The sequence below is a fragment of the Mesoplodon mirus genome (genome assembly GCF_964341445.2).
Source record: "Mesoplodon mirus genome assembly, chromosome: 16".
Classification (NCBI taxonomy): Eukaryota; Metazoa; Chordata; class Mammalia; order Artiodactyla; family Ziphiidae; genus Mesoplodon; species Mesoplodon mirus.
This window is the reverse complement of record NC_138992.1, coordinates 32,834,092-32,852,286: the sequence shown is the minus strand read 5'-3', so window position 1 is coordinate 32,852,286 and position 18,195 is coordinate 32,834,092. Positions and strand designations below refer to the sequence as shown.

The 18,195-nt window shown below is 48.1% G+C and overlaps 1 protein-coding gene across 1 annotated transcript; it reads right to left on the bottom strand.

The window, feature by feature from the left end:
* Positions 1 to 6,507: 6,507 nt before the first annotated feature.
* On the bottom strand, positions 6,508 to 12,981 carry KLF10 (KLF transcription factor 10). Its single transcript, XM_082601130.1, has 4 exons — positions 12,802 to 12,981; positions 9,393 to 9,626; positions 8,376 to 9,288; positions 6,508 to 8,081 (listed from the first exon to the last, which is right to left on the bottom strand). The coding sequence occupies exons 1-4, from the start codon at positions 12,835 to 12,837 to the stop codon at positions 7,822 to 7,824; spliced, it is 1,443 nt and encodes a 480-aa protein (XP_082457256.1). The 5' UTR covers positions 12,838 to 12,981; the 3' UTR covers positions 6,508 to 7,821.
* Positions 12,982 to 18,195: the final 5,214 nt, after the last annotated feature.

The following is an 18,195-nucleotide window of genomic DNA, read 5'->3' as shown; positions in this document are numbered from 1 at the left end:
TAAAGTCATCCCCCTTAACACGATATATAGAAGTGGTCCCTGGAGGGAGGTGAATAAATTCACTTGGAGCAAAGCAGTCTCAGGAAACAAAAGTGATAGTATCAGCCAGTATACCTTTATAAGTCAAGGTTATGCCGCAGCAACAAACAATCCCCCAAATCACAATGTCTTAAAACTACAGAGGTTTAGTTCTTACTCATGCTCCTTGTCATACTCTTTCCAGAGCTAAGGTTGACTAGCTGAAATATTGCTGGTCCCCACGGTAGAAGGAAAGAGAGCTCTAGAGGGCTGAACACTGTTAGTTAAATACTCTGGACCAGAAGTGACACGTCATTTCCATTCCAAGCCATTGAGCAGGCTGGACCCCACCCTGCCACAAGGGAGAAATCCAGTGCTACCATGTATCTGAAAAGCAGAGAGCCTGAAATATTGGAAGAACTACAGGGATGGGGACCAGGTTCCCTTTCTGTTTGAAAACCATTGTGATTTGAACCACACTGACAATGAATAGAATGGATGTGACGAATAGCATAAGGAGGCCTCATGGCTACGTTATATCCACAATCAGCAAGGCTGACTACAGCCTTGACTAAATTTTCCTGGTTGAACTAAATTTAAATTGGAGATGAGGGGGCTTCCCTGGTGGCGCAGTGGTTGAGAGTCCACCTGCCCATGCAGGGGACACGGGTTCATGCCCCGGTACGGGAAGATCCCACGTGCCACGGAGCAGCTAGGCCCGTGAGCCATGGCCGCTGAGCCTGCGCGTCCAGAGCCTGTGCTCTGCAACTGGAGAGGCCACAACAGTGAGAGGCCCGCATAATGAAAAAAAAAAAAATTATCATGTGACTCTGTTTACTTACATTCCCTTTAAAGCTGTAAAACACTTATTAAATCTTAAGAATGGCTTCTTGGGGCTTCCCTGGTGGCGCAGTGGTTGAGAGTCTGCCTGCCGATGCAGGGGACACGGGTTCATGCCCCGGTCCGGGAAGATCCCACGTGCCGCGGAGTGGCTGGGCCCGTGAGCCATGGCCACCGAACCTGTGCGTCCGGAGCCTGCGCTCTGCAACGGGAGAGGCCACAACAGTGAGTAGGCCTGCGTACCGCAAAAAAAAAAAAAAAAAAAAAAAAAAATTGGAGATGAGAATATATAATCCCTTAGAAAAAATCAAATTGAACAAATCTAAACATGGATAACAAAAGACCATCATGATGCCTATTCTGTTCACATTATTGTTGGGATCAGGCAGAGGATTCTGAATCTGATCTATGTCCTTTGTCACAAATAATGCTTGCAGGTATGTAATGAAGGAAAACTTTCTTTAGGATAAAGGGTATTCCATGACTAAGAAATACCTGAGTGCACAATTGAAACATATGTCTCCTGAATGGCTAGGAATCACACACTGCATTGGGCATGATGTCACTGCACCGTGTGATATGCGGTAGGCCTTCAAAGTATTTAGCTCTCATAGGAAATTTACCAGATACTAGAAATAGAAACTTAAGACTAGTTTAGAAAATACTGCTATAAGTGTATTAAGATGGACCAGTATAGACTGACATATGTTGACCAATATTATGGGCAATACTATTTGTATATATATATATATATATATATATATAATACATAGGCAATATTACTGTGTCACTTCAAAATTCATACATTGAAGTCCTAATTCCCAGTACCTCCTCAGAATGTGACTGTACTTGAAAATAGAATCTTTAAAGAGTGAATTAAGGTTAAATGAGGTCATTGGAGTGGGCCCTAATCTGACTGGTGTCCTTAAAAGGAGAGGAGATTAGGACACAGACAGACACAGAGGGAAGACCATGTGAAGACACAAGGAGAAGGGGGCCATCTACAAGCCAAGGAGCGGGACCTCAGAAGAAATCAACCCCACCAACACGTTGATCCCAGACCTCTAGCCTCCAGAACTGTGAACAATTTTGTGAACGTTTGCAGTTTGACCTTCGTCCCTAACAGGAACCACATTATGACCATTTCTAACTGACATCAGATTGCTAGCCCCACCTCTAGGGGCCTTTTCTGTCTTAATGACTGATCTGAGCGTGATAGTGCAATCCCCATCACTGGTATTGGAGTAGTCCACCTAGCATTTGTTTGCTTGTTTTTCTCAGTTTTCAGATCTAATTCTACCTTGGGAAGCAAGTCAGATAAGCATTATAATCCCCATTTTATAGATAATGAAACTGAACCATGAAATAGTCAAACTGTTTAGCTCATAATTACAGTCAGTTCAGTGCACAGGCTCCATGACCCCAGAAGTTTCCTTTCCCAAGGCCACACTGTTTTACTTTGTCCCTGGGTAATAAACACTCAATACTTTTTCTGTGTGTGTGTGGCCACGCTGCCAGCCATGCGGGATCTTAGTTGCCCGACCAGGGATTGAACCCAGGCCCCCTGAAGTGGAAGCTCAGAGTCCTAACCACTGAATCACCAGGGAATTCCCCAGTAAACACTCAATACTGGGACTTCCCTGGTGGTCCAGTGGGTAAGACTCCACTCTCCCAATGCAGGGGGCCCAGGTTTGATCCCTGGTTGGGGAACTAGATCCCACATGCACGCCACACCTAGGAGTCCACATGCAGCAACTAAGACCTGGTGCAGCATGCATGCATGCATGCATGCATATTTAAAACAGAACAAAACAAAAAACACTCAACACTTATCTGTTCAAACTAAAAGGATGCCTTTTGGAAACTGATATTCAAGGTCCAGATAATCTAATTATAGAAATAGAAAACTGCTTCTACCCCAGCCTACCCTACACTTCATGTTATTTCTTAGCTTTTCATTTTCTTCCTTGAATCTCATTCAGATTTTTACCAACCCAAGCAGTGCCTCCACTGACTAGTGGCTAAACTTAGAATTAAAAATTATTTCAAGGAAATCAAAGAAAGATAAGGTGTCACTTTCTTATATTTTGGGGTACTCCCCCCCTTTTAGCATCCCACTGCCAAGCTGGTCAATCAAGTTCAAACTGGGATTGTTGGCATCCATTGAGTACAGCACCATGAGTTTCTAAATCTCTGTCAAGATTAGGACGCCAACGGGCAGGGGAAGCTTAAAACAGCCTCATGTATCTGGCCCTATTTAGTTTTATTCCTTCCACTGTTGGGGGGGAAAAGTCAGTTGGACATCTCCAGAAGATACAGCAGTGAGCAATATCCACAGGCTGCTTATCCTTGGGGAGTTTTACAGACATTTAGCAATTTCAGTAAAGGGTAATGATTATTATGATAGCAGAAATGTCAAGGTAAAAGGGCAGGGAAACATTTCCAGCAGACAAAACAGCATATGTGACAGCTCAGAGCTTGGACAGGATGTAGAGAATAAGGTGGGGGTGGGTTGGGAGACTAGGAGCAGCTGAATGGTGCAGGGTCTTCTAGGTCTCCTTGGGACACTTCAGCAGCCACTGGCCACACCTGAAATGTGGTGAGTCCCAATTGAGAGGTGCTATAAGCATAGGATATATACTGGATTTCAAAGATTAGTACAAAAAAAGATGTGATGTATCTCATTAACAGTTTTATATTGATTATATGCTGAAATGATAATATTATGGGTTAAATAAAAACATTTAATTGCTTTTTCTGTTTTTATTTTCTGATGTAGCTCCTAGAAAATTTCAAATTCCCTATGTGGCTCACATTCTATTTCTCTCCGAGAGCACTGTTCTAGACCATGTTAGGAAATCTAGACTTCATCTTGAGAGCATTGGGAAGGGTCTGAAGCATTTTAAACAGGGAAGTGACATGGTCAGATCTGCATTTTCAAAAGACTCTGTGGTAAGGAGAGAGGGTGGTGGGGAGACAAGACCCGAGGCAGAGAGACCAGTTACAGGGGCTGCTGCAGTTGTCCAAGCGGGAGAGGGTGGATTAGACAGGGTAGTAGCAATGCAGGTAGAGACAACGTTTTAAAAGTCTGATTACTAATACCAAACAGCTCTCATTCCAGTGAGAAATGATAGGTTGAACTGTATGAAATTTCCATCTTTGTCAATCAAAAATGGTTGAGGGCTTCCCTGGTGGCGCAGTGGTTGAGAGTCCGCCTGCTGATGCAGGGGACACGGGTTCGTGCCCCGGTCCGGGAAGATCCCACATGCCGCGGGGCGGCTGGGCCCGTGAGCCATGGCCGCCGAGCCTGCGCGTCCGGAGCCTGTGCTCCGCAAATGGAGAGGCCACGACAGTGAGAGGTCTGCATACCGCAAAAAAAAAAAAAAAAAGGTTGAATATTGAAGGAGCTAATAAGGGCTAAAGTTGGAATAGTTGAGTCACGAAATAAGAATAGTATTGTATTATAACCCAAATAATGACATAAATGTCCATGAGTCCATACTGACATAAAAAAAAGGAATAAATAAATAAATGGGGGAGAAGTAACAACTCTTTCTTATAGAAAATTCAAATGAATAAATAATGGAGGAAATAGGAAATCACCATTAGTATAGCACAGTAATAACTGCCTCAGGCAAGATCCACTTAAGGATATTAAATGAGTGGGAAAAAGTTGAAATAGGTTATTTGTGTAGTCTTAAAGTATCTCCATCCAAATATTTAATAAAGCAAGAAATAGTCAATTTACAGTGGAAAATTCCAGCAGATATCACCACCTTAGCCATGTGATGAAAGTTAACATCTCCCATAATACAGAATGACATCCCATATTCCTTGATATCATGCACTGAGAACATTATCACTCTGGTATCTTCCCAGTTAATGCATAACCTCAATCTAATCATGAAAAAACATCAGACAAACCCAAACTGAGGGGCAGAAATAACTGACAAGTACTCTTCCAAAGAGATGAGGGAAGACTGAAGCATAACCACAGATTGGAGGAGACTGCGGAGATTGACAACTAAATGCAATTTGAGACACTGGATTAGGTCCCGTAATAACAAGAAGACAGTAGAAAAACCAGTGAAACCCAAGTAAGGTCTGTACTTTAGCTAGTAATATTGTACTGAGTTAATTTCTTCATTTTATTAAATGTTCTTTGGCTATGGAAGATGTTATCAAAAGGGGAAGCTAGATGAAGGGTATATGGCAACTATTTTTGCAACTTTCTCTAAGTCTACAATTATCGAAAAAGAATTAACTGTTAAGAGAGCTGAGTATCAGCAATTTCATATAGTTCAACTTAATATATAAATCAGACAAGAAACAACCAAAACTGACATGCTAAAACTACACTAAAACCACATTATCATAACATGCTACAAATGTACTTGTTTGGGGGACAACTTTTGCATCAAGATCAGAGCCTGCATCAACATTCAACTCATATATAATACTCTATTCAAATGATTTACAAGATTTCTAAGAAAAAGTGTCAGGAGTCAACTAGGACTGGGAAGAACACAGCAATGGGTGGCACAGTTCCACTGGCTTTGTCATGACAAGGGACTGGGCTTTGGAACAGGCAGAGATTACTTCAGCCACCTTCCTTTATTCCCACTTCTGAAGACCTGCCACCATGAGGAACTCTAGGGGTTAGGATGGTCCAGGTCCCAACACAGAAACTACAGAATGGCAAGGTCCCCTCCAGCATGTGTGCTGTGCTTAGGTGGTGTAAGTTTCCAAGAAAAGGATCAGCAGGTACATGGATGGCTCAGGATGCCTGTCCTACAGCTGGTGCCAAGTGAGCGCACTGCCCTTTACCATGGCACTCAACAGCTGGACACCGTGGAAGATGTTCTCTCATGACAAGGTTATCTCAGAGCAAATTAAAATACTAATCTCCAAAATTATATGCCATACACTAAGTAGCATTTACAGCTCCTAGTTCTACTGGCGAGTGACTAGCAAGTATTTCTCTTCAGAGGTGGATTAGCTTTCAGGCAGCTTAAGTACTAGTATGTTTATTGCATTTACGGTATCACTGAATGGTCTGAGTTAACCTAACTTCTAGAAGTATTTTACTCTTTAATAGGTCAGGCTTCTTTTCATTTCACAGCAGTCATTACTGTAATTACTCATGTGGTGCTCCCTTTAACTCAGTGCTACTTAAGGTTTTGCTGAGAGCCAGAACTATATTTCAACTCCACATCATCAAAACATACAAAAATGTTTTAAAAAGGTAGATATCTGGCCTTGCTTTGTGTGTGTTTTAATTAGATTTTATTTTATTATTATTTTTTTTGGCTGTGCCACATGGCTTGCAGGATATTAGTTCTTGGACCAGGGATCGAACCTGGGCCCCTGAATGAGAGTGCCAAGTCCTAACCACTGGACCACCAAGGAATTCCCTGGCCTTGCTTTGCATACTCTCTAAATTGATTACTCATGTTAAAGATATACTCCTACAGTTCTAAATTTGAATGAGGCCCTTCGAGAAATTCAGACCATAAGTCTTTGGAGAGCACCAGTGATCAACGTCAAGGTCAGAGTGAGAATGGTTTTCAACAGATACAATCAACCAATTATATATATACCAAAGGAAATTCTTTATTGTAAACAAGATATAAAGTACAACGAAAGAAATATTGTGCAAATTGTAAATCACAAGGATTTTTTTTATTAAAAGAAAATTATTTTTTGTTTTCCAAGGGTCCAAAGTTTTGATGGCAGGAATCTACACCCAATATAGAGAAAAATGTTAAATGGAAAGACATAATGACATTTTTCACTATATATTTTAAACAACTGACTTTTGTTTCACCACGGTATATATCATCCACTATACAAAACAGAATATAACAGAAATACTGTTAACAAAAGTGAATGTCCTAATTATTTTTCTACCTATCTACTTCCACATTCCCCCCCCTCAAAAAAAAACTCCTATAAATTAACAGGACATTTGTCCACTTGTGAATAATGTTCACTCACTTTCTAATTCAATAAAGCACATGTTATATCCTCATAACATAAGGGTACTTTACTGATGACCTAAGCCATCTTTTTGAAGGAATTATCTAAAATCCTTAATATCCCTTCTTTACAATATGTGTTTTCGTCTTCAATTTTTTTTCAAAACAAAGTGCAGTGTATTTTAGAGTCTACAGAAAACACATTGGTATACAATTTTCAAATCTACACAGGGAACTGCAGCCAACTAAGGTTCAAAGCATAATAAAATGCCTAGTTATAGTCATTTGTTAAACTTTTAAAACAAAAACGCAAAAAAAAAACCCTGAAGCTACACTTCAAAGCAATTAAATTAATGAGGATTCCAATTCTTTGGGACCTCTTCAGCAATATACAGTTGCTCAATTCCAAACATCAGCAACTAGTGTAAAAATGCTAGTTCTAGATATATTTAACAACTACGTCCACGAAGTTGAATGGAAAGACTAAGAATAGTAAACAAGATAACTCTAGGAAAGGATAATAATATTCGCGATAATACAAATCAATTTTACATCTCCATCTCTGTACCGTAATGTTTACTTCCAGTCTCTACACTCTTGAAACCAGTGCTTTTGAAGAATCACATTGAAAAGTTGGTCTCAAGTATAAATGGTGAAAGTAAAGTAATAAATTGTGCACACAAATTCAAAATCTGTGCTACCTGTGGTTGGGCTGACCTCACCTGAAACCTTCAAAAGATACTGAAAGGAATAAAAACTTTCTCATCTCTCTTACGTGGTAAGAAATGAGTCCTGCCACTCTTTGAGCTGCCTGAGGCCGTAGCACTTCTTACCATCTAACCCAGGCTGGGCCTTCTCCCCAGGCCGTGGGGCTTCTGCTTGCAGCCCGCACTGGAGGGCCACAGACTTGCAGTGGAAGCATTTTTGTATCACCACTGGCTTCTGGCTGTGACCAAAGTTAGTCTGATTCTTTGCCAGCCGTCTGTCACTGTGTGGGAGCAGGGGTTGGAGGTAGGGTAATGTCATTTAACTTGCTCACTTCCATCTGCCAGTTTGGTAGCTTCTTGGCTGACAGATGGCGCCGGGCATGTTTGGTCAAATGGTCGCTCCTCATGAACCGCCGGTCACACATGGGACAGGCGAATTTCTTCTCACCTGTGTGGGTTCGTCGGTGTCTGGACAGTTCATCTGAACGGGCAAACCTCCTTTCACAACCTTTCCAGCTACAGCTGAAAGGTTTTTCTCCTGAAACAAAAAAAGTCATATTATTATTATTATGCATTTATTAAGTCGCTGTAAGTTACATATTAAATCATATTTAAGACACTTTAAATATTTAAAGAATCATCATTTGAGAAATTAAAACAAAAACACCTTGATGAAATCTTTTAGAAGAACTTGCACTGGTAAATACCATCCACTGAATTGGCTAATAAGGCAAGTTCTTCCTTAACATGCCTGGTTTACATTTATGATCATTGCCAAAAAACTTTCATCCAAATTTCTAAGACTTAAATATAAATAAGAAATGGTTGGTACCTGTATGCGTTCTCATGTGGGCCTTCAGATGAGAACTTTTAAAGTACGTCTTGCCACATCCTGGATGGCTACAGATGTGACTTCTTATCCTTGATGAGTCAATCTGAGGAGTGACTTTTGCTGCTGAAGGAGAAAACCCTGGAGCAGGGGCAATGGGAGAGAGTCTGGTGCCATTTGGGCTCACCACTGGAGGCTTTGGGTTCTGAACAACGGGCTGGGGTACAACAAACATGACGGCACCTTTGGGCACCTGAGTGCCCATGAATACAACAGGTGGGCAGACGGCTGGCGGCTGACTGGGTGGAGTGCTGGGGACGACCGTTGTCACAACTGGGTTGTTTGCAGGGAGGGGAACCATCTGGCAGATGACGGGCATAGGTGGCACTCCCCCTGTTGATACTGCAGGTGGAGAGACTAAGACCGACTTTTGTTGTGGGGACATGGGGACCGGCTGAGATCTACAGATTACTGTCTCTGAGGAAGGCACAGAAAAGTCATAAAGTGCAGCACTTGCTTTCTCTTCAACACCTGCTACTGTGTCTCTCTCACGTTTGGATCTGTTTGGTGACACAGCTGCACAAGGTATGTTTTTTCTTGCAGCCTCAGCATTTAGGTGGGTTCTTCTTCGAAAAGAATTGTCCTGATAGTTAAGGATGCTGGCTGCTTTCACTGGGCAAGATCGGTGGTTACACAGCTGGGCATCAGCTGTATGACGAATCACACTTGTTGCCTGAGCCTTGGGGAGTTTGGGGGCAGGTACTGGGCTCTTCTCCTCTTTGAAAGGTGCAGCAGCAACGTGAGGCTTGGCAGTATCTGACAATGATTTGAAGTGTCCAGTAGATGGCGCTGGTGCCATCAGATTTGACACTTGAGAGGGTTCAAAGTCAGAGGGACTGTAAGGTGGAGTCAAACACTAGAGCAGAGAAATACAGGCAACAGCGTGAAGAACAGTAGAGTTCATTATATAAATTATAAGAAATTCTCATTTACACTCATCTTTAAAGCAACAATACTTACAAATGCTGGGACTGTATGAAAATCAGGTGTACCAGGAAGCAGATTCTCTTCCTCTGACATATCAGACACTGGAGTAACGGGTCTGCTTTCAATGTATTTCTTAAAATCAGACTTCCAACTGCAGCTCATTGACATAAGTGCTTCTACGGCTTCAAAGTCACTTTTCTCTGCAGTTTTGTTCCAGGAATACACACTCTCTTTTGATCTTTCAGAAATCATTTCCATTCTTTCCTCCTATAAACACAAAAGATTAAATGCTATAAGCATATTGTCATCCACATGACACGCAGAGCAATGTGCAATTTTTTTTCTTTTTACAATCTGCACAATTTTTCAAAATAAAACTTGAAATAATTTTTCTCATCCCTACTCTGATGGTAACAGTGATAAAAGTCTTCCTCATTCTTCCTCTCACACTTAGGCCTGAACACTGATACCCTTGCAAAGTAAAGAGAAAGTTATTACCATTATGAGGACCAAGACCAAAGGTATCAATGCACTTGTAACCCAAAAAAGAACTGCTTGGCTTAGAAGAAAAAAAGATTTTATATTCTTTCCAAAGTAGTCAACTGCAACAGGAGTCACACAAAATAACTGAGGGAAGGCTCTGCAAAAAAGTCATCTTTTTTCAATACTACAGGTATGGGGACCTGGTGGTCCAGTGGCTAAGGCGACGGGCTCCCAATGCCGGGGGCACGGTTTGATCTCTGGTCAGGGAACTAGATCCCACATGCATGCCTCAAGTAAAGATCCTGTGTGCGGCAACTAAGACCCAGGGCAGCCAAATAAATACACAAATGTTTTTAAAAAAATCATTAAAAGAAATACTACAGGTATGGTATGAGATTTTTTCAGGTATGAGTTCCTACTAGAAAAAAATAAAGGGCCAAAACTTTCTTTTAAAAAGGCAAAGTATAGTGGACAGAGCTGTGGTCTGTTGATTTGGGTGTGACCTTTGGAAAGAGTAATTTCAACTTCTTCTCGTTTGTGTTCTCATTCACTGGATCTTATACTTAACACAATGGTTTGCTATGCATAACTGTGACCAGCTAATGCAATAGCACAAAAAAGAGATAATCAGAAAATTTAATATTTGACTCAAATTTGCAAAAACTGATTGTAAGGAATCTTCAATAGTCAAAGTAGAATCTTATTTTAATGTTTTTAAGGAACTGCTCGATAAAAATAACAGCACATACTTTGTATTTATTTGAACAACTCCTTCTATCAGGTGTTTAATGCTTCATATTAAAGTTCCTTAAACTGCACTAGAAGTTACTACCCTCCATCTCTCCAATTTTCCACCAATGTGATCCCATTCTTTGGTCAAAGTAGAGATTGTGTAAAAATACCGAAAAATAGTCTTTACGTGGCAAGGTATTAATCTCTACACTTGAAAAAAACGCATAAACCCTTCGTGCTGAAGCCTTAAGAAGCCATCGCTCTTGAAACATCGCTAACAATGCAATTGCATAATCGCGGACCCTTTATGTAAGCTGCAACGGACAACGCATGTTGTGTAAAAGCCTCAAGACGCCAATGCAAAGGAAAAAAGAGAAAAAGGCAGGCAGCAGGGAAGGAGAGTGTGAGCTGGTAAGGGCAGGGAGAGGTCGGGAGGGGAGGAAAGGGAGTGGGCCGCGAGAGAGGCAGGAAAGGGAAGCGCGGGCGGAGGCGCGGGAGGGGAAGGCAGACGAGGGGCGGGGGCGGACGGCGGGGGAGATCCTCGCTGGCTGGGACAGACGGATGGGGCCGCCCTAGCCTCAATGAGGCTCGCGGGTGAGTCACTGGGAACATTCCTCGCCGCTCGCACGTCCCCGCGTCCCTGCCCCCGCCATTGGCCAGCAGGCCGGGCGGCCCAGGCTGGGATTGGCTGGGCCGCGAAGGGCGGGGGCGCGGAGGAGGAGAAGGAGGGGGCGAGGCATGTGAACAAAGCGTGATCAGCGGCTGCTCCGGGCGGCGCAGGAAACCTGAACTGGGAATTGCCGCGCCGTCACCTTTCACCTACTTCCTGAGCCTGCGGGCCCCCGCCCTCGCGACGGCCCGGGGGAGGGGCCGCGGACGCCGCCGCCAACCGCCCGGCAGTGCGCGCCCGAGCCCGCGGGGAGGGGCGGAGCCGCGGGCGCCGGGCTCCAGGAGCGCCCGCCCCTTCCAGCTCCGTGCGAGCCGCCGTTCCCTTAGGAACCGACAGCGGGGCCGGGCCTCCCTCCCGCCCCTGGCGGAGGCCGGGGCTGGGTCACTCAGGGACGAGAAGCTCCCCGGGCGCATCCGCTCCCGGCCCACCCCCGGCCTCCGCCTCAGCTGCCGGAGGAGGAGCCGGGTCCCCGCGGAAACCCGGCCCCCGCCCTCCTCCGGCTGCAGCCCCCGGGGACCCGGCCGAGCCCTCGGCGCTTCCCGCCCACGCCTCCCGCGGGATCTCAGACCACCCTGACTGTCCCCGAAGACGCGCGTCCCTCCCCGCGGTTTCCGGCAGCACCGGCCCCCGTCAGCCGCGCGTCTCCACGAGTTCCCAGACGTGCAGCCCCAACAGGCCCTGCTCCAGACGCTCGGCTCCACGGCCTGCGGCTCCCGCCCCGACACGCTGCCCCCGCGTCTCGCAGCCCGGTTCCCCCCGCCCACCTTCCCCGCCCCGCTGCTGGGTCCCGCTTCCCACCCTCCCATCTCCTGTCGCCGAGGCGGCTCCCTCCCCCCTCCAAGGCGTCCTCAGAAGGCGGCCACCTGCCCGCTCCCGAGATGGGGAGTCTCCTCCAGCCGTATTGGGGGGGCAACTCCCCGGTCCCCCTCGGCGGTCCCGGGCCCACGTGCCATTCCCCGCACCCACGCCGGGCGCCCCTCCCCCAGCCCCCGCTATCTGCTGAGCAGCCCCGTCCTGCAACCCTCCTTTCAGAGCCCCGAGATGGGGAGCCCCCTCTCCTCTCCAGCGGACACCCCGCCCCTCAAAAGCTCCTGGGCAGCCCCCTCCCACCCTGGGTCGCATTCCTTATCCAGACGGAGGCATCTCTCCCCGGCGCCAGGTGCAGGGTGGCCCCTTGTCCCCCTCCTCCTTCCACACCTCCTATTCTCACTGACAGGGCAGCAGCCCCCTCCTCACTCTTCCCGCCCCTCCAGTCATCCTCCCCCTCACCTGCTTCAAGTCTCCCAGCGGAGCTGCCCCTTCCCCTCATTACACCTTGAGCAAGACCCTCTCTCCGTTCGTCTCTAGATACCATCCTGATTCTCCTGAGCCCCTCCGCGACGCACACGCCCTCATTAATGCCCAGTCTGCAGGCGGGAAGCCCCTTCCTCTCCCACGACTCCGCTGCAGCCTCAGTCCTCAGGCGAGGCTGATGTCAGGGGCTCAGGGTTCGCGCCCCTGGGGGCCCCTCAGGCTCAGCGAGGCAGAGTAGGGCAGGGGCATCCTCAGGTCACTTACTGCAGCCTGCTGGAGAGAAGCGCCGAAGTTGAGCATGGTTGGCTGCCTGGCCGCCGGCGGCGAGCTGACTGGCTGCTAGGCTGCTTGGCTGCCTGGCCACAGACGGGCGACCGGAGACACTCGACGCCGCTCCCGCCACCGCCGCGCTCCGCGCCGTCTGCCCCCTCCCCATTCAGGTAGCCGCTCCGCCTGCCCCGCGCCGCGGGCGGGGGTGGGGGCGGAGCCTTCCGCCGGCCAATCAGCGACAAAGGTGTGTGAGGCTCCGGCCAATGGGCTCGCGGGGCCACGCGTGATCAGCGGCTGCCCGGCAGCGTGAAGCTTGTGTCAGTGGAGCGTGTACACAATCTCCGGCAGCGTGTTCCCTCGGCCCAGCCCGAGGGAACTCCCGCCGCCACCTGACTCAGTGACACCACCCCTACCCCTCACCCACCCCCAGCCTGCGGTCCCCTTCCCTGGCCTGGGGGGGCGGCGCGGAGGACCTAGACCGGAGGCGCGGCAGCGGCGGCGCGCCCAGGCACTGCGGAGGGCCAGCCCCACGTGGGAGGTGGGATGCCCGCTCCGCCCAGTCCCCTCGGCGCGAGGTCCCATCTCGGGCCGCAGCGGGGTAGGCGGGACGCGGGGTAGCCAAGCGGGGGAAGAGGCGGCTGCAAGCCAAGGGTCCGGAGCCAAGAGATTTGCATTTGGAAGCGCCGATCTCTTGCGCGTCTGGCGAGAAAGCGGAGCCCGGTGACCGACTGAGCTGCATTTCTGGAGCATATGCTGGGTTTTGCCTCGCTGAGCCGTGGGTAGCACGAGGGAGGGGCGGAGAGGGAAGGGTATCCTGTCATTGAGCGGACACCTGCTCCTGCGCCCCCCGCCCACGCCCGGCCCGCGGGAGCTGGCTCGCCCTCCTCAGCTGCACCGCCGGCAGCATTGCCCGCCCCCGTCCGCCCCGCCCATCCTTCCTCCCAGGCTGTGGAGAGAATGGTGTGGGGACTGCAGGAAGCCCCGAGAACTAGACCAATGGGATGATGGGGGGCCGTAGACCAGAGTTTTTATCTTTCCCGGGAGCCGACGCTCGGCTGCAGAATCGAGTTTTGAGCTCGGTGTGAAGTTTAAAGTGCACTCCACAAGCTGTCTCAAAGGCAGACCCTACCCCCACCCCCCACGCCTCCACACCGGGCCAGGGCCTCCGGAAACGCCCTGCCAGGAAACTGCTGGTGGGGATGGGGCGGGGCGGGGCGGGGTCTCCCGGGGTCACCAGGCGCCAGCCGGGGCCCGCCTGAGAGTGGGTAGCAGTGGGAATGCCCACCACGCCCAACATGGAACGCCCCGCCCCCGGGCCCGCGAAAGCACCAGCCCCCCCGCCGAAACCCCGACCTCCGACCCCGCTCAGAGGCGGTCTGCGGCCTCTGGATTGCGAGCCTATGGGTCTACTGTGGCTCCCTATTGGCCCCCTTTTGGCCATTTGGTGCCCGTTCGCAGCTGCTGTTGTTGGAAAGGAGGGTGGTGATAACGCGGCTTAAAGCAAACTGGAGATTTTATCTCCTGTGGACAGGCTGAACACGGGGCAGAAACCACTGCCCCTCCCTCGAGCTTTCTCACCGCTCTGTGTAACTGAAAGGCTAATGGAAGTGTCCTTTCTTTCCCAATAATCACAAAATGAGTGTAGACAAGGAATTAGGGAATTCCCTGAAGGTCCAGTGGTTAGGACTGGGCGCTTTCACTGCCATGGCCAGGGTTCAACCCCTCCTTGGGGAACTAAGACCCCAAAAGCTGTGCGGCACAGCCAAAAAAAGAAAAAAACAAGAAAGAAACAAAGGAAAGAAAGAAAGAGAAAGAACGGAAAGAAAGAAAGGCAATTAACTATTTGAGAAATAGGCCCAGGCTGGCCAACAACAGTAGTAGTAATAATAATAATACAATCAACCAGGGCCAGAGACACCCACCGACAGAGGGAAAGAGGACTCAGTGACCCCCTGTCACTGCCTCTCCCGAATCTGCTGGCTGGGCGCCGGCTCAACAGCTCAGGCAGCTCTTCCTGTCTCCCCTCCATCCCCTGCCCCGGCTTCTGTCTGCATCGGTGTCCCTCCCTGCAGGCTTCCTTCCGCCTGGGCTGTCCCATCCTGTTGATGTGAGCCTGAGGGTACTGGAGCAGCTGGCCCTGGGCACCTGCTGCAGCAAAGCAAGCTCCTGTCTGTGCCCAGCCGGCAAGCCAGCCTTCCTTCCTGTCAGGGAGCTGCCATCCTCAGAGGCCACAGTTGGCCCTCCAGGTCTGAACTGAATGTGGGCCCTGCTGGCATGGTGCCCCAGCACGCCGAGAAGCAGGGAGCATTTATGGCTTGTGGGAGTGATTCAAAACAGGAAAGAAAAGAGAAAAGGGGTAGGAGGAACAGTGTGGTGGTGGCACAATTCCTAGAGATTCAGAGAAAGATGTTACCCAGGCATCTCAGACTCAAAGTAACCAAAACTAAAGTCCTTGTTTTTACTTCTTCCCGTATGGGCTTCTTGTCTCCCATCCAGCCTTCACCATCTCCCCAAGAGCCCTGGATCTAGTTGGTCCCCAGGTCTGAGCAGTTTTGCCTCAGAAATGTCTCTCTTCCCTCACTTTCCATTTGTACCCAACTGTCACTCTAGGTCAGTCTGTCATCAATTCTTGCTTGGGTTAAACAATTTACACTCTCCTCACCCAACCCCCCACCCCAGCCCAGCTGGCACCCCAGTGGCAAACTCTCCACACTGAAACCAGAGTGGGTTTTTTGAAAGTCATGATCCAATCCCTACTTAAGAAATGATCCTTTGCTCCTGTTGCCTAGGAGATAAACCTCATCTCCCACCCAGATATACCCTTGCCTATGGCTACATCCTCATTCAAGAAACATTGTGTTGCTCGTTTATCCACTCCATTCAACAAACATTTGTTGAGCACCTACTATGTGTTGTAGGCACTGGGACAACAGCAATGAACAAGGCCAGGTCCCTGCTCTCAAAAGGCCTGGACGGCAAGACAAAGACAAGTAGACTATATGTATAAATAAAAGCTCCTTCAAGATGGTAGCCATGTCATAATCATCTTTGTGGTCCAGTGCAGACATTTTAGGCAGTCAAGACTCTTTAATGGAGGAAATAAAATTGTAGGTTGTCTGTGAAGATTCACTGAGGTTATAGACAGAATGTGGACAAGTGCCTAGGCAGAAGTATGGATCTTTCTAAGCCTTTCCCTTAGCTTGCATCATTACAGGGCCAGGCATGGAAAACTGTCATCTTAAACATGAGTAAAAGAAGTCCTAGGCAATAGTAAGCATTACTTCGATTGAGTGCTGACCCCCTCCTGCTAATGGTGCTGGTTTCTCCTTCAATCAGAACAGTGAAGGAAGGGGAAGTGGGGGGCGGGGGGTGACATGTAAAGATCCCTCAGTTCAGTTATATGGATATTAAAACACACTGTACCCACCAGCCATCTTCTCTTTGCTCCTTACAGCCAGTGGATATTATCACCATTCATTCGTTCATTCATTGCCCCACCTGAACACAGGAACAGCCATAAAAAAAGACCCAGCTCTTGTGTTTCAGGAGCTTCCAGGACAGTGGGAGAAGTAAATAAGTGAGCCAGCCATTACTGTAGTGTGGTAAATGCTAAGAAAAGAGTATGCACAGTGTCCCAGGTAGGCGAGGAAGGAAGGGGTAAGGGAAGGTTCCTCTGGTTGACTTCTAAGCTGGAGGAGAGAAGAGGTGGAGGTGAAGAGTAGAGAGAGTGGTGGGGATTCAGGATGCTCTGAATAGTCTGGATCACAAATTTGAGAGTTAGGATGAGGCACTTAGGGTATTAAGGGAAGCAGCCCCAAACATAAAGGGCCTTTGTGTGCCCTGCTAAGAAATGTAGATGTGGGACTTTTATCTTGGGGACAGGGGGGACCTACTGACAGGTTTTAGCAACGATAGTATAGAAAATTCATTCTGGCCCAGTTTGATAATGGACCAGAGAGGCTGGGGCCTAACACCAGTGAGAAGGTTTCATAGCAATGTAGGCAACAAAGGTGATGGTAGCTTAAACTATGGAAATGGTGGCAGGCATGGAAAAGCTGGAATCGAGACATCAAGAACCAGGAGGGTTTGGTAATTGATTGGATGTGCGCGTGAGGAAGAGGGAGGTGTGGAGGAGGACTGCTGAGGTTTTGGCTTGATTCACTGGATGAAACAGGACAAAAACAGGACACTATTGCCCAAGGAAGGGACTGTAGGGAGGTAGTAAGTTAGGGAAGAAAATGCCAAATTTGATTTAGGACATATAAAGGTGAGGTTACCTGTGGGACATCCAAATAGAGATGTCCAGGAGGCAGCTAGAATTTCAGGTCTGGAGCCCAGAAGAGAAGGATCTGGGCTGGAGATTAAAACTTGTTGTCATCAGGGTGTAGGTGGCACTGGAAACCAGGGGGTGAATGAAATCCTCTAGGAAGAGTAAGGAATGAGAGGTAAGAGAACTGAAGGTGGTCTTCTGGTGAACTGCAAGCACAGAACGGAGACTAAGAGGAAACAGCCACATGGTGAAATACTGGCAAAGAGTGACACAGTGAGGACTTCTTTCATACATGCGGCACTTAGGATTTCTTGGCCTAATGTGACATAAAGTGGAGATGAAAGGCAAACGGGATGATTCAGAAATTGAAAGGGTCAAACAAATTAGAAAAAATAATTACCCCTCTGATTGGTGAATATCATTTGTTACTTTCATTATACTAGTTACCATAGTTCTTAAGCTCTTTAAAATTTTTTTTAAATTTTTTAAAAAATATTGATATGTTGAGTAGATTGTTTCTAAAGATGGTCACGAAACCCCTCCCATTCTGCGTAATCTTTTCCAATATGACTTTGCCATTCCTGCATCAAGAGGTGAAGTTTGGGCTTCCCTGGTGGCGCAGTGGTTGAGAGTCCGCCTGCCGATGCAGGGGACACGGGTTCGTGCCCCAGTCCGGGAAGATACCATGTGCCGCGGAGCGGCTGGGCCCGTGAGCCATGGCCGCTGAGCCTGCGCATCCGGAGCCTGTGCTCCGCAACTGGAGAGGCCGCAGCAGTGAGAGGCCCGCGTACCAAAAAAAAAAAAAAAAAAAAAAGGTGAAGTTTAATTCCCCCAACCCTTGATTCTGGGCTGCCTTTGACCAGTAGGAACCTGGGTGGTGCTATGGGACTTCATGCCTAGGTTTTAAGAAGCGTTTGAATTTCCTATTTTTACCCTCTTGGAAATCAGCCACTAGGCAGAGGAGCTTAGGCTAGGCTAACTTACTGAATAAAGAGAGAACATTTGAAGGGAGAATGGCCACGTGGAGACCAAGGCATCCCAACCACCAGCCAGGAACAAGACTCCAGATGCCTGAGCAGGGCCACCGGATGTCCTCCGGCCCCAGTCAAGCAGGCCTA

Coding starts and splice junctions, on each gene's coding strand:
- KLF10 (XM_082601130.1), bottom strand. CDS start 12,837: ATGCTCAACTTCGGCGCTTCTCTCCAGCAGGCTGCA. Junction 9,627..12,801: donor CTTCTCTCCAGCAGGCTGCA/GTAAGTGACCTG, acceptor TTGTGTTTATAG/GAGGAAAGAATGGAAATGAT. Junction 9,289..9,392: donor TTCATACAGTCCCAGCATTT/GTAAGTATTGTT, acceptor TCTCTGCTCTAG/TGTTTGACTCCACCTTACAG.